Source organism: Coregonus lavaretus, assembly GCF_964263955.1.
Source record: "Coregonus lavaretus genome assembly, chromosome: 19".
NCBI lineage: Eukaryota > Metazoa > Chordata > Actinopteri > Salmoniformes > Salmonidae > Coregonus > Coregonus lavaretus.
In genome coordinates, this window is record NC_140006.1 from 16143722 (window position 1) to 16165920 (window position 22199).

General features: G+C 41.3%; 1 protein-coding gene across 2 annotated transcripts; it reads right to left on the bottom strand.

The window, feature by feature from the left end:
* Window positions 1-75: 75 nt before the first annotated feature.
* On the bottom strand, window positions 76-20612 carry LOC311146169 (N-acetyltaurine hydrolase). 2 transcript variants are annotated; one of them, XM_084182660.1, is made up of 6 exons: window positions 20493-20612; window positions 15568-15799; window positions 2444-2675; window positions 1992-2257; window positions 703-843; window positions 76-508 (listed from the first exon to the last, which is right to left on the bottom strand). In XM_084182660.1, exons 2-6 carry the CDS (start codon window positions 15765-15767, stop codon window positions 298-300), a joined length of 1050 nt encoding a protein of 349 aa, XP_084038786.1. In that variant the 5' UTR covers window positions 15768-15799; window positions 20493-20612; the 3' UTR covers window positions 76-297. The 2 variants fall into 2 exon arrangements, with proteins under 2 accessions (XP_084038786.1, XP_084038787.1); XM_084182661.1 differs by having other exon boundaries at window positions 20543-20570.
* Between the last annotated feature and the right edge of the window lie 1587 nt (window positions 20613-22199).

Sequence of the window (22199 nt, forward strand, 5' to 3'; positions counted from 1 at the left end):
TGGCTCGTATTACAGGACAAATTAAAATAATTTATTCAACGTTACTATCAGTAACGTTGTTAGTGTTCAACAATCCAAGGATTTTTCCTTGTTTACTTCTCCATAGTACACTTTAATTCAGTACATCACAGATAAGTAGCAAGAATAAAGTGTCAACTTCTGACGTCAAATGCATTTGGTGATTTGCAAGTAATAAAACATTTATAAAATCTGTATTTTTTTTTTTTTTAGCTGATGCAAAGGATAAAGGCCTATGGAGCAGCCTTTCTCTGCTCTGGGTGATCTGATTCTGATCCTTCATTTGAATGTGAGCCAGCGTTTAGGGTTGTCTATGAGGATCTTGTCCACCTGGGTCTGGTTGATCCCTCTAATCAGCATCTTGGGCACAATGTTCTTCAGGATGTGCGAGTAGCCATGGCCTCCGTACTTGGTGAGACGGTTCTTGGTGTGGATGTCGTGGGCGATGACGATGTTGTCCTCATATCCCTCCTGGACCAGGAACGCCAAGCTAGAGAGGGTGTGTTGTACACACACACAGCCATGCACGCACACACACACACACACATCAAAACAGATCCATGGGTGTTATTTCACTTTTTACATTTGGTAAAGTATCGTGAAGAAGATACAGACAACCAAATTGCCCTAGTTTAGCTGTGGTTGTCTAGTAGGTAGTTTTGTAGCAACATAAAGAGCACTCACGCCTTGACTCTCTGGCTGTCACTGGGCATGTCCACCTCCAGGTTATAGGCATAGTTCAGCATCTCTGATCCAAACAGGTCATATTCCAGGTAACTCCCCATCTTAGCAAACTCCAGCAGGTCTCCATTGTCAAATATGGTCCTGTGTTAGAAAAAAACCCATAAATAATTTACAGTCACTCATCACTGAAGCTACCTTTGAGCTATCAGCAGATTAAACATCTCCACAATAAGCATTCATACATTCCTGAACAGCTACAGTGCATTCGGAAAGTATTCAGACCCCTTCACTTTTTCCACATTTTGTTACAGCCTTATTCTAAAATGGATTACTTTTTTATTTAAAAAAATTATTTACACACTATACCCCATAATGAAAAAAATAAAATTTTACAAATATACACTGCCGTTCAAAAGTTTGGGGTCACTTAGAAATGTCCTTGTTTTCGAAAGAAAAGCAATTTTTATGTCCATTAAAATAACATCAAATTGATCAGAAATACAGTGTAGACATTGTTAATGTTGTAAATCGCTATTGTAGCTAGAAACGGCTGATTTTTAATGGAATATCTCCATAGGCGTACAGAGGCCCATTATCAGCAACCATCAGTTCTGTGTTCCAATGGCACGCTGTGTTTGCTAATCCAAGTTTATCATTTTAAAAGGCTAATTGATCATTAGAAAACCCATTTGCAATTATGTTAGCACAGCTGAAAACTGTTGTGCTGATTAAAAAAGAAGCAATAAAACTGGCCTTCTTGAGACTAGTTGAGTATCTGGAGCATCAGCAATTGTGGGTTCGATTACAGGCTCAAAATAGCCAGAAACAAATAACTTTCTTCTGAAACTCGTCAGTCTATTCTTCTTCTGAGAAATGAAGGCTCAATTAGCCTTTTAAAATGATAAACTTGGATTAGCAAACACAACGTGCCATTGGAACACAGGACTGATGGTTGCTGATAATGGGCCTCTGTACGCCTATGTAGATATTCCATTAAAAATCAGCCGTTTCCAGCTACAATAGCCATTTACAACATTAACAATGTCTACACTGTATTTCTGATCAATTTGATGTTATTTTAATGGACAAAAAAATTGCTTTTCTTTCGAAAACAAGGACATTTCTAAGTGACCCCAAACATTTGAACGGTAGTGTATATTTAATTTTTTTAAAGAAATACCTTATTTACATAAGTATTCAGACCCTTTCTATGAGACTTGAAATTGAGCTCAGGTTCATCCTGAGTCCTGCCACCCCTCCATTCCAGTCTGGGTCCTGAAAGCTCTCACCTATCCAGGTGTGACATAACGGTCTTGCTGATGTCACCTCCAGCTTCCTGCAGGAGACGGACTATCTCAGCCGGTGCACCAGGGTTCCGTCCCGGGTGGATGATGACTGGGCAGCCCAGCTCGGTCTGAGCGTGTGCAGTGGCTTGCAACACTTTCTTCTCACTGTCCGTGATTGGCCAGCTGCAGCCAATCTCTCCAATCACACCGCAGCGGATCTCGGTCCCATCCGCCCCGTGGAGAACCTCACTGATGATGATGTCTGTGAGCTGGAGAGAGATGTCGGGTGTTAGTCAGGGGAGGGAGAGGTAGACAATGGACACAAACTGACCATAGCTCCCTCTGGTGGGAGACAGCTGACCAAATCCACTTGGATACATCTTACTGAGACAGGGCTTCTACAAATGAGCCAGTATACCTTCACACAGACACAAACTACCATAAACCTCCCCTACCTTCTCCACGGTCATCTTCCTGGTGGCCTCAGAGTGGGTGGCGTCCACATAGTACCCCGCCCCTCCTATGATGTGGACGCCCGTATCCTTGGCCAGCTGTTTGAGGCAGGGCAGATCCCGGGCGATACCCTGGGTAGTGTTTTCTACGATGGTTCCCCCTCCTTCCTTTCGGTACTCATGCAGCTCTTCACGCACGGCACTGGTCTCCTGCAGCAGCAGCAGGTTCTCATGGCTAAAGAAGAAGAAGAAAAACAAAAATAATAAGAAGACCATTGTCACAGAGATTTGTCTTTTGGCTTCAGCCTGAACAGGTTCTAGACTACTGGCTGTTACAGGTTTTAGACTACCTGCTGTATGGTTCTAGAAATCTGCCTGCTGTTAGGGTTCTAGACTACACTGAGTGTACAAAACATTAAGAACACCTGCTCCTTCCATGACAGACTGACCAGGTTAATCCAGGTATAAAGCTATGATCCCTTATTGATGTCACTTGTTAAATCCTCTTCAATCAGTGTAGATGAAGGGGAGGATATAGGTTAAAGAAGGATTTTTAAGCCTTGAGACAATTGAGACATGGATTGTGTATGTGTGCCATTCAGAGGGTGAATGGGCAAGACAAAATACTTAAGTGCCTTTAAACGGGGTATGGTAGTAGGTGCCAGACACACCTGTTTGTGTCAAGAACTGGAATGCTGCTGGGGTTTTCACACTCAACAGTTTTCTGTGTATATCAAGAATGGTCCACCACCCAAAGGACATCCAGCCAACTTGACACAACAGAGGGAAGCATTGGAGTCAACATGGGCCAGCATACCTGTGGAACGCTTTCGACACCTTGTAGAGTCCATGCCCAGACGAATTGAGGATGTTCTGAAAGGCAAAGGGGGGGGGGGGGGGGGGGGGGTGCAACTACACTTTAGGAAGGTGTTCCTAATGTTTCATATACTCAATGTATTTGCTCTGAAGGTTAAAGACTGCCTGCCGTGACAGGTTTTAGACTAACGCTGTAAGGGTTCTAGATGACCTGCTGTATGGGTTCTAGACTACACTCCCCTCCATATTTGGACAGTGAAGCACATTTTTTACATTTGGCTCTATACTCCAGCATTTTCATTTGATATTAAATGTTTCATATTGAGCAACAGTACAGAATGTAACCTTTTATTTGAGGGTCTTTTCATACCCATCTGTTTTACCGTTTAGAAATGATAGCACTTCATGAATCTATTCCCCCCCCATGGGAAGAAGTCAAGTATTTGGACAAATTCACTTATAGTTTATCAAAGTAGTCAAAAGTTTAGTATTTGGTCCCATATTTATTGCACGCAGTGAATACATAAAGGTTGTGACAATACAAACTCGTTGGAATGCATAAAGTTTGTTTTGGGTTATGTTTTGCCCAATAGTAACTGAATGGTGAATGATGACTGTAGGGCCCTATAAAATCTGTAGTAACTGAATGGTGAATGATGACTGTAGGGCCCTATAAAATCTGTAGTAATTGAATGGTGAATGATGACTGTAGGGCCCTATAAAATCTGTAGTAACTGAATGGTGAATGATGACTGTAGGGCCCTATAAAATCTGTAGTAACTGAATGGTGAATGATGACTGTAGGGCCCTATAAAATCTGTAGTAACTGAATGGTGAATGATGACTGTAGGGCCCTATAAAATCTGTAGTAACTGAATGGTGAATGATGACTGTAGGGCCCTATAAAATATGTAGTAACTGAATGATGACTGTAGGGCCCTATAAAATCTGTAGTAACTGAATGGTGAATGATGACTGTAGGGCCCTATACAATCTGTAGTAACTGAATGGTGAATGATGACTGTAGGGCCCTATAAAATCTGTAGTAACTGAATGGTGAATGATGACTGTAGGGCCCTATAAAATCTGTAGTAACTGAATGGTGAATGATGACTGTAGGGCCCTATAAAATCTGTAGTAACTGAATGGTGAATGATGACTGTAGGGCCCTATAAAATCTGTAGTAACTGAATGGTGAATGATGACTGTAGGGCCCTATAAAATCTGTAGTAACTGAATGGTGAATGATGACTGTAGGGCCCTATAAAATCTGTAGTAACTGAATGGTGAATGATGACTGTAGGGCCCTATAAAATCTGTAGTAACTGAATGGTGAATTATGACTGTAGGGCCCTATAAAATCTGTAGTAACTGAATGGTGAATGATGACTGTAGGGCCCTATAAAATCTGTAGTAACTGAATGGTGAATGATGACTGTAGGGCCCTATAAAATCTGCGTTGCGGAGAACACGGACGGAAACACAGAATCCAGACATGAAAACAGAATTCAACAATATTCAAAAATGTATTGAACTTAGTAGGAAATGTATTAATTTGCCCAAGTTAATCACAAGACATTAACAAAATGCATCAGTAACTGGTACTTTTCTGCAACTTTCTGAAAGGGCATAAGAATGCTCCTGTATGTGTCACACTTTGTGTAGCCATTAGCGAAGATGCTAATGATAGCCATCTTCTTGTAGAGATGGAAAGTAGTGATACCTGGGTCAGCTGTTTGTTCACCAACACACTTTATGTATGCAATCGCTAATAACCCATCCACAACTGCAAGACTATATGTGATAAAGTAAAAATCTGAGGCCCGCACCTGACCCTAACCCGCAAATATATAAACTGCGCTGTACGGTCAGAGATGGCGTAACCATTTTTTTCCTGCTTAGAATTTCCCACATTTTGGTAGGCTATTTGTTAGTCAACTTTTCTATAATTAGATTCAGTGCATTCGGAAAGTATTCAGACCCATTTACTTTTTCCACATTTTGTTACATTACAGCCTTATTCTAAAATGGATTAAATCGTTTTTTCCCCCCTCATCAATCTACACACAATAGCCCATAATGACAAATTAAAAACAGGTTTTTAGATCCTCTCAAGCTCTGTCAGGTTGAATGGGGAGTGTCGCTGCACAGCTATTTTCAGGTCTCTCCAGAGATGTTCAAGTCCGGCTCTGGCTGGGCCACTCAAGGACATTCAGAGACTTGTCCCAAAGCCACTCCTGCGTTGTCTTGGCTGTGTGCTTAGGGTCGTTGTCCTGTTGGCAGGTGAACCTTCGCTCCTGTCTGAGGTCTTGAGCGCTCTGGAGCAGGTTTTCATCAAGGATCTCTCTGTACTTCGCTCCGTTCATCTTTCCCTCGATCCTGACTAGTCTCCCAGTCCCTGCCGCTGAAAAACATCCCCACAGCATGATGCTGCCACCACCATGCTTCACCGTAGGGATGGTGCCAGGTTTCCTCCAGAAGTGACGCTTGGCATTCAGGCCAAAGAGTTCAATCTTGGTTTCATCAGACCAGAGAATCTTGTATCTCATGGTCAGAGTCCTCTAGCTCCCTTTTGACAAACTCCAAGCGGGCTGTCATGTGCCTTTTACTGAGGAGTGGCATCCATCTGGCCACTCTACCATAAAGGCCTGATTGGTGTAGTGCTGCAGAGATGGTTGTCCTTCTGGAAGGTTCTCCCATCTCCACAGCGAAACTCTGGAGCTCTGTCAGTGACCATCGGGTTCTTGGTCACCTCCCTGACCAAGACCCTTCTCCCTTGATTGCTCAGTTAGGCCGGGCAGCCAGCTCTAGGAAGAATCTTGGTGGTTCCAAACTTCTTCCATTTAAGAATGATGGAGGCCACTATGTTCTTGGGGTCCTTAAATGCTGCAGACATTTTTTGGTAAGCTTCCCCAGATACAGTGGGGAGAACAAGTATTTGATACACTGCCGATTTTGCAGGTTTTCCTACTTACAAAGCATGTAGAGGTCTGTAATTTTTTATCATAGGTACACTTCAACTGTGAGAGACGGAATCTAAAACAAAAATCCAGAAAATCACATTGTATGATTTTTAAGTAATTAATTTGCATTTTATTGCATGACATAAGTATTTGATACATCAGAAAAGCAGAACTGAATATTTGGTACAGAAACCTTTGTTTGCAATTACAGAGATCATACTTTTCCTGTAGGTCTTGACCAGGTTTGCACACACTGCAGCAGGGATTTTGGCCCACTCCTCCATACAGACCTTCTCCAGATCCTTCAGGTTTCGGGGCTGTCGCTGGGCAATACGTACTTTCAGCTCCCTCCAAAGATTTTCTATTGGGTTCAGGTCTGGAGACTGGCTAGGCCACTCCAGGACCTTGAGATGCTTCTTACGGAGCCACTCCTTAGTTGCCCTGGCTGTGTGTTTCGGGTCGTTGTCATGCTGGAAGACCCAGCCACGACCCATCTTCAATGCTCTTACTGAGGGAAGGAGGTTGTTGGCCAAGATCTCGCGATACATGGCCCCATCCATCCTCCCCTCAATACGGTGCAGTCGTCCTGTCCCCTTTGCAGAAAAGCATCCCCAAAGAGTGATGTTTCCACCTCCATGCTTCACGGTTGGGATGGTGTTCTTGGGGTTGTCCTCATCCTTCTTCTTCCTCCAAACACGGCGAGTGGAGTTTAGACCAAAAAGCTCTATTTTTGTCTCATCAGACCACATGACCTTCTCCCATTCCTCCTCTGGATCATCCAGATGGTCATTGGCAAACTTCAGATGGGCCTGGACATGCGCTGGCTTGAGCAGGGGGACCTTGCGTGCGCTGCAGGATTTTAATCCATGACGGCGTAGTGTGTTACTAATGGTTTTCTTTGAGACTGTGGTCCCAGCTCTCTTCAGGTCATTGACCAGGTCCTGCCATGTAGTTCTGGGCTGATTCCTCACCTTCCTCATGATCATTGATGCCCCATGAGGTGAGATCTTGCATGGAGCCCCAGACCGAGGGTGATTGACCGTCATCTTGAACTTCTTCCATTTTCTAATAATAGCGCCAACAGTTGTTGCCTTCTCACCAAGCTGCTTGCCTATTGTCCTGTAGCCCATCCCAGCCTTGTGCAGGTCTACAATTTTATCCCTGATGTCCTTACACAGCTCTCTGGTCTTGGCCATTGTGGAAAGGTTGGAGTCTGTTTGATTGAGTGTGTGGAGAGGTGTCTTTTATACAGGTAACGAGTTCAAACAGGTGCAGTTAATACAGGTAATGAGTGGAGAACAGGAGGGCTTCTTAAAGAAAAACTAACAGGTCTGTGCGAGCCAGAATTCTTACTGGTTGGTAGGTGATCAAATACTTATGTCATGCAATAAAATGCAAATTAATTACTTAAAAATCATACAATGTGATTTTCTGGAATTTTGTTTTAGATTCCGTCTCTCACAGTTGAAGTGTACCTATGATAAAAATTACAGACCTCTACATGCTTTGTAAGTAGGAAAACCTGCAAAATCGGCAGTGTATCAAATACTTGTTCTCCCCACTGTATGTGCCTCGACACATTCATGTCTCTGCGCTCTACGGACAATTCCTTTGACCTCATGGCTTGGTTTTTGTTCTGACATGCACTGTCAACTGTGGGACCTTATATAGACAGGTGTGTGCCAATCATGTCCAATCAATTGAATTTACCACAGGTAGACTCCAATCAAGTTGTAGAAACATCAATTAGCAAACAAAAAAAAACAGCTTTCGCTTCGTCATTATGGGGTATTGTCTGTAGATTGATGAGGAATAGGTTTTATTTAATCCATTTTAGAATAAGGCTGTAACGTAACAAAATTTGGAAAAAGTGAAGGGGTCTGAATACTTTCCAAATGCACTGTACATGCAGCTTCTCTTCTGTCATTACTTGTTGCCCTAGAATACTAAATAAACCCTTGCAACATTTACCTGGAGCTAACGCTGCAGATAGCAATATTGGGTGATTTGAAAAGTCATAGTCAATCGATCAATGTTTATCTTTCATTTACAATCTGTAGAAACTATGAGAATAGAAAGGTTCAGAACTTTTGTGAAGCATCACAGCACAGTTGAAAAATATATGTCAAATAGAAATCCAATATGGATGGTGTTAAGAGATAGATGGGAGGGGTTGAATGGAGCTGAACGGTGGGACTAATAACAACAAGATAAATGTAAAATATACTGTGTCTGTAAAATGTATTAGGACAGGACTAAAAACAAATAAAATATAACTATTGTAAAATAGATTGTGTCCGTAAAATGTATATAGTATGTATAATCTGGAAGTAGAAGCCTAAGTGTTGTTGTTCATTAGTTTACTCCAATTAGGGGAGGGTGGTAGGGTTAGCGGAAAATAATAAAGGAAAGTATATACAAAAATATATGTGCAAAATTTCCAAATGTCATCAGTTTGACCGGTTTTAAGGAAATAAAAAGCTGTTAAAATGACCCAACATGTTTTTGATAACATTTCAGTTTGGCTTGGATGCAAATTTTATTGGTTGAAATACTAGGCCTATCAGCTTCTAGGATGCTGATAAAGATAGCACCACCACCTTTTTTTATTATTATTTATTTCACCTTTATTTAACCAGGTAAGCCAGTTGAGAACAAGTTCTCATTTACAACTGCCACCTGGCCAAGATAAAGCAAAGCAGTGCGATAAAAACAACAACACAGAGTTACATATGGGGTAAAAAAAACAGTCAAAAAATACAACAGAAAATATATATACAGTGTGTGAAAATGTAGCAAGTTATGGAGGTAAGGCAATAAATAGATGCTAAATGTGCAAGAGATTATGTGCAAATAGAGATACTGGGGTGCAAAAGAGCAAAATAAATAACAATATAGGGATGAGGTAGTTGGGTGGGCAAATTTCTGATGCTTAAAGTTAGTGAGGGAGATAAGAGTCTCCAGCTTCAGAGATTTTTGCAATTCGTTCCAGTCATTGGCAGCAGAGAACTGGAAGGAATGGCGGCCAAAGGAGGTGTTGGCTTTGGGGAAGACCAGTGAGATATATCTGCTGGAGCGCAGACTACGGGTGGGTGCTGCTATGGTGACCAATGAGCTAAGATAAGGCGGGGTTTTGCCTAGCAGTGATTTATAGATGGCCTGGAGCCAGTGGGTTTGACAACGAACATGTAGTGAGGACCAGCCATCAAGAGCGTACAGGTAACAATGGTGGGTAGTATATGGGGCTTTGGAGACAAAACGGATGGCACTGTGATAGACTACATCCAATTTGCTGAGTAGAGTGTTGGAGGCTATTTTGTAAATGACATCGCCGAAGTCAAGGATCGGTAGGATAGTCAGTTTTACGAGGGCATGTTTGGCAGCATGAGTGAAGGAGGCTTTGTTGCGAAATAGGATGCTGATTCTAGATTTAACTTTGGACTGGAGATTCTTAATGTGAGTCTGGAAGGAGAGTTTACAGTCTAACCAGACACCTAGGTATTTGTAGTTGTCCACATACTCTAGGTCAGACCTGTCGAGAGTAGTGATTCTAGTCGGGTGGGCGGGTGCCAGCAGCGTTCGATTGAAGAGCATGCATTTAGTTTTACTAGTGTTTAAGAGCAGTTGGAGGCTACTGAAGGAGTGTTGTTTGGCATTGAAGCTCGTTTGGAGGTTTGTTAACACAGTGTCCAATGAAGGGCCAGATGTATACAAAATGGTGTCGTCTGCGTAGAGGTGGATCTGAGAGTCACCAGCAGCAAGAGCGACATCATTGATATACACGGAGAAAAGAGTCGGCCCAAGAATTGAACCCTGTGGCACCCCCATAGAGACTGCCAGAGGTCCAGACAACAGGCCCTCCGATTTGACACATTGAACTCTATCTGAGAAGTAGTTGGTGAACCAGGCGAGGCAGTCATTTGAGAAACCAAGGCTATTTAGTCTGCCAATAAGAATGCGGTGGTTGACAGAGTCGAAAGCCTTGACAGACGGTCCCTAACCGCACATTCATTCTCTCAAGATGCTGAAAGAAATCAATCATATTTCGCCATTTTAAGTCCCCATCCTGTGACTGTCGAATTTTTATAGCATTTTTGAATATACTACTAAAGTTAAAAAGGTATTGCTAAAGTTAAAAAGCATTGGATTGGTATAAACATGGGCGACAGCGAATTTCCTTCCACCATATTTTTTGCACCTGTCTCTGCGCTATTCCTTTTAAATCCAAGTCACATTGTGGCCGACGTCTTTCATACGCACGCCTTTCCTACGGACTTCTCAGTATTTGGTATTCAGACTTATTCAGTCGCGTAACGTGATCTGCAGGTGTGGCTACCTTGCTGGCGCTGAATACATTTAATTCAACTGCTGAAAGCCCTCCCACTTGCTGGCAAACAGATTTTTTTGTGGAGTTTTCATTCAATAGGGTTTTCAGTACATTTATCTTTTGCCATCCCTTTAAATACGGTTTTACCTTTTAGTTCGAATTTTGTCGACAGACTCACTAGAATATATCGAGAGAACGGGTTCTGAATATTAGGGATCAATGAAAGAAATCCATCAAAATATATGCATATTAGCCTCAGTTTTCAGATTTTAAAATACTCTGATCTTGTAGATTATTTAGGTTTAGGAAAGTATTTATGAATCATAAAAAATTGATGATTAATGGTCCATTAAAATAACACCAAATTGATTAGAAATACAGTGTAGACATTGTTAATGTTGTAAATCGCTATTGTAGCTGGAAACGGCTGGTTTTTATGGAATATCTACATAGGCGTACAGAGGCCCATTATCAGCAACCATCAGTCCTGTGTTCCAATGGCACGTTGTGTTTGCTAATCCAAGTTTATCATAAAAAAAAAGGCTAATTCATCATTAGAAAACCCTTTTGCAATTATGTTAGCACAGCTGAAAACTGTTGTGCTGATTAAAGCAGCAATAAAACTGTCCTTCTTGAGACTAGTTGAGTATCTGGAGCATCAGCAATTGTGGGTTCGATTACAGGATCAAAATGGCCAGAAACAAATAACTTTCTTCTGAAACTCATCAGTCTATTCTTGTTCTGAGAAATGAAGGCTATTCCATGCGAGAAATTGCCAAGAAACTGAAGATCTCGTACAATGCTGTGTACTACTTCCTTCACCGAACAGCGCAAACTGGCTCTAACAGAATATAAAAATAATTTCTAATTTACCTACCTCTTATCAAGTTATAAATTACAGTACATGGAGAATGGTGTTATTTCTATGAGAAAAAAATTAAGTACATGCTTTTTCCACTTGGAACCGGTAGGTCAGAATACGGCGTATCTGTAGACACACCTCCGCCACACCTTCATTTATTCAATCTCCTTCAGGAACGAATAGCGGGTAAATAGCATGCTATTCTCATGCTTAAAGATGCATTATGCAGAAATCATTTCCTGGTTGTTAAAATTCTAATAGTTTGCCTAATTTCAGTTTATGTGACAAAACAAGCAACCAAAGTGTAGAGAATCACTGTACGTCTGAGCAGGAGAACACAACCATTATAATTTAAAGGGATAGTTCACCCAAATTACAAAATGACAATTTGATTTCCTTACCCTGTAAGCAGTCTATGGACAACGTATGACAGCAATCCATGCCTTGGTTGTATGTCCCAGGCACGGCATAAATTCCATGTAAGTTATGGAACCGATATTAGCATTATTGCGCACCATGTCCACATCATCAGAAAGTATCTAAAATAAATTCTGAAGCTCATCAAAGTCACTTAATTATGATTTTAAGATGTTGCGCAAAAAATGCTAATATCGGTCCCATGACTTGGATGTGATTTGTGCCACAAATGCATTTGGAAAGTGCCAGGGAATCTAAACCAAAGCATGGATTGCTGTCATGCCTTGTCCATAGACTGCTTACAGGGTAAGGAAACCAATTTGTCATTTTGTCATTTGGGTGAACTCTACATTTAAACCTAACCTATGACCTGATCCATCACCTTGGATATTTCTGCCTCCCAGTTGCAAAAAACCAAAATAACTTTGCAACACAAATAGCTTCTAGCCTCCTACGCATGTTTTCTGTCCGTAACACTAAAACTGAAACTAAATAATATTAAAACTAAATATACAGCCCCAGTCAAAAGTTTGGACACATCTACTCATTCAAGGGTTTTTCTTTATTTTCACAATTTTCTAGATATATTTTCTAGGGTGGCTACATTAAAGAATCTCAAATATAAAATATATTTTGATATGTTAAACACTTTTTTGGTTACTCCATGATTCCATATGTGTTATTTAATAGTTTTGATGTCTTCACTATTATTCTACAATGTAGAAAATAGTACAAAATAAAGAAAAACCCTGGTATGAGTAGGTGTTTCCAAACCTTTGACTGGTATTGTAAACTTATAATCCTCATAGCCTACATGTTGTTGTTTTTCCGTAAAGCACAATGTGTATGAAACGTTGAATTTGGTCATTTTGTGTAACTTCAGTAGTCTAGTCAAGAAAGCATCATGCTAAATATATTGGCACACTCCACTTACCAACACCATTGCCAAATAAGGCGTGCTGTCACCTACTTTTATAGTAAGGCCTGAGGTGGTACCACCCAGCACATCTAAAAGGGAGTGTATTTCATACCGAACCCCTCCCTTGAGATGACGTAGAGGCACCTTGCACCTTCTCAAGGTGCCTCTACATCATGATTTCAATGGTAGAGTTGAAACGATAGGGGCAAAAAGAGCTACAGTGCATTCGGAAAGTATTCAGACCGCTTCCCTTTTTCCACATTTTGTTATGTTACAGCCATATTCTAAAATTGATGAAATTATTTTTTTCCCTCAATCTACACACAATACCCCATAATGAGAAAGCGAAAACAGGTTTTTAGAAATGTTTGCAATTTATTTATTTTTTAAATACAGAAATACCTTTTTTACATAGGTATTTAGACGCTTCACTATGAGACTCGACATTGAGCTCAAGTGCATCCTGTTTCCATTGATCATCCTTGAGATGTTTCTACAACTTCATTGGAGTCCACCTGGGGTAAATTCAATTGATTGGACATGATTTGGGAAGGCACACACATGTCTATATAAGGTCCCACAGTTGACGGTGCATGTCAGAGCAAAAACCAAGCCATGAGGTCAAAGGAATTATCCGTAGAGCTCAGAGACAGGATTGTGTCGAGGCACAGATCTGGGGAAGGGTACCAAGAAATGTCTGCAGCATTGAAGGTCCACAAGAACACAGTGGCCTCCATCACTCTTAAATGGAAGAAGTTTGGAACCACAAAGACTCTTCCTAGAGCTGGCCGCCCAGCCAAACTGAACAATCGTGGGGAAGGGCCTTGGTCAGGGAGGTGACCAAGAACCCGATTGTCACTGACAGAGATCCAGAGTTCCTCTGTGGAGATGGGAGAACCTTCCAGAAGGACAACCATCTCTGCAGCACTCCACCAATCAGGCCTTTATGGTAGAGTTGCCAGACGGAAGCCACTCCTCAGTAAAAGGCACATGACAGCCCGCTTGGAGTTTGCCAAAAGGCACCTAAAGGACTCTCAAGACCATGAGAAACAAGATTCTCTGGTCTGATGAAACCAAGATTGAACTCTTTGGCCTGAATGCCAAGCGTCACCTCTGGAGGAAACCTGGCACCATCCCTGCGGTGAAGCATGGTGGTGGCAGCATCATGCTGTGGGGATGTTTTTCAGCAGCAGGGACTGGGAGACTAGTCAGGATTGAGGGAAAGATGAATGGAGCAAAGTACAGAGAAATCCATGATGAAAACCTGCTCCAGAGCGCTCAGGACCTCAGACTGGGGCGAAGGTCCACCTTCCAACAGGACAATGACCCTAAGCACTCAGCCAAAACAATGCAGGAGTGGCTTCAGGACAGGTCTCTGAATGTCTTTGAGTGGCACAGCCAGAGGCCGGACTTGAACCCGATCAAACATCTCTGGAGAGACCTGAAAATAGCTGTGCAGCGACGCTCCCCATCCAACCTGACAGAGCTTGAGAGGATCTGCAGAGAATGGGAGAAACTCCCCAAATACAGGTGTGCCAAGCTTGTAGCGTCATACCCAAGAAGACTCAAGGCTGTAATTGCTGCCAAAGGTGCTTCAACAAAGTACTGAGTAAAGGGTCAGAATACTTATGTAAATGTGATATTTCATAATTTTTTTTGCAAACATTTCTAAAAACAATTTTTTGCTTTGTCATTATGGGGTATTGTGTGCAGATTGATGACGATTTTTTTTTTAATAAGGCTGTAACGTAACAAAATGTGGAAAAGGTCAAGGGGTCTGAATACTTTCCAAATGCACTGTAGATTTACTACTTAAAGACCAAAATTGATCAGTTTTGTAACGAGCTGTCAAAAGGAAGACCAGAATTGACTTGTTTCACTATAACTACGCCTAAAAAATCTAGTTTTCGATTATGTTTTTATTTTTTTCATAAAAGTTACTCTTTAAAAAAGTGTGATTTTGAGATCGAAATACAGAAAAACGGAAACCAGGAAAAACTAAACTGAAAAAAATGAATTCGGGGGAGAAAACGGGATCAGGCAAAAAATAACAGATTTTATAGAGCCCTATGACTGGAGTAATTTTCTTTCTAAGCGAGTAGGTAAGATGTTTCTGAACACTTCTAAATTAATCCTGATAATGCCATGGTTAAGAAAAATCATGAATGAATCATGAATAATGACGAGTGAGATGCCGTTCAGAGGCTACAACAAAACATGCTAACCTCTCACCACTACCAATAACAGGCAAGGTTAGCATTTTGAGGGGTGGTATGATCTTTGTGCCTCTGTAACCTTCTCACTCATCATTATTCATGATTCATCATGACTATCCATAATCATGATAGCATCCACATGAATGTAGATGTGTTCAGAAACATCTTCTATCCTTACTTACAATAAAAGTGACTCCCAAATGGCACAAGTCCTTATTCACCATTCAGTTCCTATTGGGCAAAACATAATCCAAAACACAACCATAACAAACAGCAAATGCATCCAACAAGTTTGTAGAGTCACAAACTTGATGTAGTCATTGTGTGCAAGGAATATGGGACCAAATACTAAACTTTTGACTACATTAATAAACTAAGTGAATTCTTCCAAATACTTGACTTCTTCAAATGGGAAGACGAGAAATGAAAGCACTTTATGTATCTAAACGGTAAAACAAATATGTATGAAAATAACCCTCAAATAAGAGCTGACATTATGTACTGGCACCTAATATGAAACATTCTATCTCAAATCTAAAATGCTGGAGTACACCCCCCCCCAAAGAAATGTGCTTCACTGTCAAAATACATATGGAGGGGGGTGTACCTGCTGTAAGGGTTCTGCTTCAGCCAGAACAGGTTCTTCATCTGGATGGGTGCCTGGGCCACGGTCTCGTCACCCGGGGCCGGAGGGAAGTAGCAGCACTCAAAGGTCATGGTCAGGTGCTCGTGGGTCATGGTTCTACCCAGCTGGTCGGGTTCTATTGGACCCAACACCGTCTGGACCTTCCCACTCAGTGCTGACATGGTGAAATGGATGGGTCTCTGGGGTTTAGATCCTGCAGAATATAAGATTTTATAATTACTACATTACACATAACTTATTATTTATGAGCTATTCCAGTACTGGAAGAAAAAAAAAACTTTGGAAAAAAGATGGCAGTCAGAGTGCAGTATAACTGCAGTATGCTGTAAATGCTGCATCCAAAATATTAGTATTTAGTATTTTTTTACTACAGTAATTTTGCAGAGTAACTACAGTTATTCTGCAATTACTGCGTCCAAAATACCACAGTCGACTGTAGTTACTACACTTTTACAGCAGTTTCAAAACTGCAATCTTTAAAAAAAAAAGGGAAATCCATTTGTTTTATGGATTGCTGGATTGATTGAGACCAACAGCAAAACACAGAGGTAGAAAGCAACTGTGCATGCATTTAGGCCACAACTCTTTCACATGAATAGGTATGACTAGACAGGTGCCCATTTAAGCAGGGTTGCAATGTTCGTGATTTTCCGGTCAAATTGGGCTACTTTGAAAACGATGTCGCGGGTGAAAATGTATTGTTTGCAGGTTGTGGGTTTTGGGGCTAATTTAAAATGCACCGCAGCCGCCATGGCATTTCTCTTAAAAAATTTATATACACTACATTTACATTTTAGTCATTTAGCAGACGCTCTTATCCAGAGCGACTTACAGTTAGTGAGGGCATACATTTTTCATACTGGCCCCCCGTGGGAAACAAACCCACAACCCTGGCGTTGCAAGCGCCATGCTCTAACACCAGTCAAAAGTTTGGACACACCTACTCATTCAAGGGTTTTTCTTTATTTTTACTATTTTCTACATTGTAGAATAATAGTGAAGACATCAAAACTATGAAATAACACATATGTAATCATGTAGTAAACAAAAAAGTGTTAAACAAATGAAAATATGTTTTATATTTGAGATTCTTCAAATAGCCACCCTTTGCCTTAATGACAGCTTTGCACACTCTTGGCATTCTCTCAACCAGCTTCATGAGGTAGTCACCTGGAATGCTTTTCCAACAGTCTTGAAGGAGTTGCTACATATGCTGACCACTTGTTGGCTGCTCTTCCTTCACTCTGCGGTCCGACTCATCCCAAACCATTGTGTTGAGGTTAGGGGATTGTGGAGGCCAGGTCATCTGATGCAGCACTCCATCACTCTCCTTCTTGTTCTTGGTAAAATAGCCCTTACACAGCCTGGAGGTGTGTTGGGTCATTGTCCTGTTGAAAAACTAATTATAGTCCCACTAAGCCCAAACCAGATGGGATGGCGTATCGCTGTAGAATGCTGTGGTAGCCATGCTGGTTAAATGTGCCTTGAATTCTAAATAAATCACAGAAAGTGTCACCAGCAAAGCACCCCCACACCATAACACCTCCTCTTCCATGCTTTACGGTGGGAAATACACATGCAGAGATCATCCATTCACCCACACCGCGTCTCACAAAGACACAGCGGTTGGAACCAAAAATCTCAAATTTGGACTCCAGACCAAAGGACACATTTCCACTGGTCTAATGTCCATTGCTCGTGTTTCTTGGCCCAAGCAGGTCTCTTATTATTATTGGTGTCCTTTAGTAGTGGTTTCTTTGCAGCAATTCAACCATGAAGGCCTGTTTCACACAGTCCCCTCTGAACAGTTGATGTTGAGATGTGTCTGTGACTTGAACTCTGTGAAGCAATTTCTGAGGCTGGTAACTCTAATGAACTTATCCTCTGCAGCAGAGTTAACTCTGGGTCTTCCATTTCTGTGGTGGTCCTCATGAGAGCCAGTTCCATCATAGCGCTTGATGGTTTTTGCGACTGCACTTGAAGAAACTTTCAAAGTTCTTGACATTTTCCGTACTGACTGACCTGATGGACTGTCGTTTCTCTTTGCTTATTTGAGCTGTTCTTGCCATAATATGGACTTGGTCTTTTACCAAATAGGGCTATCTTCTGTATACCCCCCCACCTTGTCAAAACACAACTGATTGGCTCAAATGCATTAAGAAGGAAAGAAATTACACAAATTAACTTTTAAGAAGGCACACCTGTTAATTGAAATGCATTCCAGGTGACTACCTCATGAAGCTGGTTGAGAGAATGCCAAGAGTGTGCAAAGCTGTCATCAAGGCAAAGGGTGGCTATTTGAAGTATATTTTGATTTGTTAAACACTTTATGGGTTACTACATGATTCCATATGTGTTATTTCATAGTTTTGATGTCTTCACTATTATTCTACAATGTAGAAAATAGTAAAAATAAAGAAAAACCCTGGAATGACTATCAGGAAGTGAGCAGGCTGTTACTGAGTAAGTGAGTTAGTGAGTGAGGAAGAGGAAAGGCTGGAGGGGTGTGTGTGTGTTAAGAGCATTCGTTGAGAGAGCACTGAGTCACGGAGACAGAGCAGTATGCGCACACATCGTGACAACTTTTTACCAGTTGTTGGTAGGCTATTTAGATAGGTCATTATGGTATTTCCAACCCCTTTTCCATAAAACATATTAACGCGCTAGAACTGATATAACGGCGACAAAGTATTGGAAAACTAGAGCTCTTTAGATAAATTAGCTCAGAGGTGGTTTAAAGTAAACTGCATTCTAATGTCGACTTTTCCTTTGGAAAACCGTATCAAGCGAAGGGTTTTACGCATGCTCAGTTCTAGGGTCTGGAGTGCTGCACGAGTGGAAATTTGAAATGGAAGTTATAGAACTCCCTTGCATGCTACTGTTATGGGGAAAAAGTCCACAATGAAACTGACATTAAATGTGGAGAATGATACATTTGCATCTGTTGGTCATCATGTAGGCTATTCATTTCTATGCCATTGTAGGCTACTGTAGCCTCCCATTTGATACAATAGATATGTTGAAATGAAGATATCACTGGAGTCATTGCAAATCAATTTGTGTAGCCTACATGGAGCTGGCAAACATATTTAATAAATAGCCAATAACTTCAGTTTGCTGTTGTAGCCTTGTGTATCTATGCAATTATTAATAGCCATGTTTAGTTAATTAAATTGGAAGTGATCAATTGTGATCATGGTCACAGCTCTATCGCCAATGTAACATTCTCCACATTTAATGTCAGTTTCATTGTGGACTTTTCCCTGAAATTAGATGTTGGCCTATCAGGGGCTATAGGCCACCTGCATCTACCTCAGCAAGCCATGGCAAAGTTGAATTGCAATTATAAACCTAGATTTTAGTCAGTAGCCTATGCTTATTGAAATAACAAATAAATCTCGCAAATAGGCCATTCATAACGGATTGTAGTCTTAACATCTGGCACATAATAATGCCACAATTGCCAGAAAATAGCCTAACATTCATTTTTTGAAGTTCGTCCAAGTGTTTCTTGCACAGAGATTTTGAGATCCTCTGTCGAACGTAGATCACTCAAACTCTCCTGTCAGATTTATATATAGTTATGCACATGTGCAAACAGGATTTATTTAAGCAATAAGGCCCGAGGAGGTGTGGTATATGGCCAGTGTACCACGGCTAAGGGCTGTTCTTATGCACGACGCAATGCGGAGTGCCTGGACACAGCCCTTAGCCGTGGTATATTGGCCATATATCACAAACCCCAGAGGTGCCTTATTGCTATTATAAACTGGTTACCAACATAATTAGGGCAGTAAAGATAAATGTTTTGTCATACCCGTGGTATACAGTCTGATATACCACGGCTGTGAGCCAATCAGCACTCAGGGCTCGAACCACCCAGTTTATAATCACAATTATAAACTGGGTGGTTTGAGCCCTGAGTGCTAATTGGTTGAAAGCAATGGTATATCAGACCGTGTACCACGGGAATTACCCAAAAAATATTTTTACTGTTCTAATTATGTTGGTAAACTGTTTATAATATCAATAAGGTACCGCATGGGTTTTTGGTATATGGACAATATACCACAGCTAAGGGCTATGTCCTAAGAACAGCCCTTAGCTGTGGTATATTGGCCATATACCACACCTCCTCAGGCCTTATTGCTTAATCATAGCAGTCAAAACAAGTTATATCGGCATCCATTGATGGAAAATTATCTGGCGAGTTTAATAAGGGCGATTTATATTTTATCTTGCGACATATCTTACTCACAATAATTATCATTTTAATGGAAAACCATATTTTGTTTCTTAGCCTATGTCGTTAAAAATGATGTCAACATTCGTTCTTAATTCGCTCTATATCATTATGGAAAAGGTGTTTATTGGATACATGTGGCAACTCCTCTCTTTCTGCGAAAAAAAAATTGGCCTCGTTTTCAGGCCATGTGGGCTGGTTTTGAGACGTCATTGGCTGGTTTTGAGACGTCATTGGGCTAGAAATTGTATCTTGACCTGGCAACCCTGCACTGAAGAGACCTTTAGACCTATGGTTGTATACAAGAGGTCAAGTGCCCCTATTTTAACTCACATGACCTGCTAGCTATAGTCTACTGCAGTCTCTGGTGCGAATAAATATCATTTAATTGTTCAATGTTATTTTATCACAAAAATGATGCTGTCTTCAACCGTTTGTTTTACATTTTGTAGCACACTTATATGTATGTGATCTAAAATCATTTAACAGGCATTCAATTGAATGTAGTGACTGAGCCTAGCAAATACAGCGGGCTGAAGCATGCAACTGCGATTTCTGAAAATGCAAAAGCTATTCAGTTCATTGGTGAAAAATATGCATTCATTGTTCACGACACTACGATATATCAAAAAATATATAAGACCTGGAAATCTTGTTTCGATTCAGCAGTCCACCACGTTACTCCCAACTTACAGAAAATAGAAATACCAGTGCTAAAACCAGGAAGCAACAAGTCGTGCGATTAGGCAGTCCTAACTATCGCGAGAATTTGACTGACTCAAAGTGGCCTACTGTAACCCGCAGGAATGTATCGTACAATTTGATAATTTATCATAATGAGTAATGACATTAGGATACTCAGTGACTTTACTCATACAGTCATTTACATATTAATATAGTCTTCAAGAATATAGTACCACCATGTGTTTGAAGAACTGAGTATTCTTGCGAAATGCTACACACGATTTACAGTGCCTTCAGAAAGTATTCACACCCATTGACTTTTTCCACATTTTGTTGTGTTACAGGCTGCATTTAAAATTGATTAAATGTTGATTTATTTATTTTTGTCACTGGCCTAAGCACAATACCCCATAATGTCAAAGTGGATTATATACAGTGGGGAGAACAAGTATTTGATACACTGCCGATTTTGCAGGTTTTCCTACTTACAAAGCATGTAGAGGTCTGTAATTTTTATCATAAGTACACTTCAACTGTGAGAGATGGAATCTAAAATCCAGAAAATCACATTGTATGATTTTTAAGTAATTAATTTGCATTTTATTGCATGACATAAGTATTTGATACATCAGAAAAGCAGAACTTAATATTTTGGTACAGAAACCTTTGTTTGCAATTACAGAGATCATATGTTTCCTCTAGGTCTTGACCAGGTTTGCACACACTGCAGCAGGGATTTTGGCCTACTCCTCCATACAGACCTTCTCCAGATCCTTCAGGTTTCGGGGCTGTCGCTGGGCAATACGGACTTTCAGCTCCCTCCAAAGATTTTCTATTGGGTTCAGGTCTGGAGACTGGCTAGGCCACTCCAGGACCTTGAGATGCTTCTTACGGAGCCACTCCTAAGTTTCCCTGGCTGTGTGTTTCGGGTCGTTGTCATGCTGGAAGACCCAGCCACGACCCATCTTCAATGCTCTTACTGAGGGAAGGAGGTTGTTGGCCAAGATCTCGCGATACATGGCCCCATCCATCCTCCCCTCAATACGGTGCAGTCGTCCTGTCCCCTTTGCAGAAAAGCATCCCCAAAGAATGATGTTTCCACCTCCATGCTTCACGGTTGGGATGGTGTTCTTGGGGTTGTACTCATCCTTCTTCTTCCTCCAAACACGGCGAGTGGAGTTTAGACCAAAAAGCTCTATTTGTGTCTCATCAGACCACTTGACCTTCTCCCATTCCTCCTCTGGATCATCCAGATGGTCATTGGCAAACTTCAGACGGGCCTGGACATGCGCTGGCTTGAGCAGGGGGACCTTACGTGCGCTGCAGGATTTTAATCCATGACGGCGTAGTGTGTTACTAATGGTTTTCTTTGAGACTGTGGTCCCAGCTCTCTTCAGGTCATTGACCAGGTCCTGCCGTGTAGTTCTGGGCTGATCCCTCACCTTCCTCATGATCATTGATGCCCCACGAGGTGAGATCTTGCATGGAGCCCCAGACCGAGGGTGATTGACCGTCATCTTGAACTTCTTCCATTTTCTAATAATTGCGCCAACAGTTGTTGCCTTCTCACCAAGCTGCTTGCCTATTGTCCTGTAGCCCATCCCAGCCTTGTGCAGGTCTACAATTTTATCCCTGATGTCCTTACACAGCTCTCTGGTCTTGGCCA

Excerpts from the sequence above, each read along its gene's own strand:
- LOC311146169 (XM_084182660.1), bottom strand. The coding sequence starts at position 15,767 with ATGTCAGCACTGAGTGGGAAGGTCCAGACGGTGTTGGGTCCAATAGAA. Across the intron at positions 844-1,991 it reads GTTATGTCACACCTGGATAG|GACCATATTTGACAATGGAG; the intron begins GTGAGAGCTTTC and ends TTTCTAACACAG. Across the intron at positions 509-702 it reads GACAGCCAGAGAGTCAAGGC|CTTGGCGTTCCTGGTCCAGG; the intron begins GTGAGTGCTCTT and ends CACCCTCTCTAG.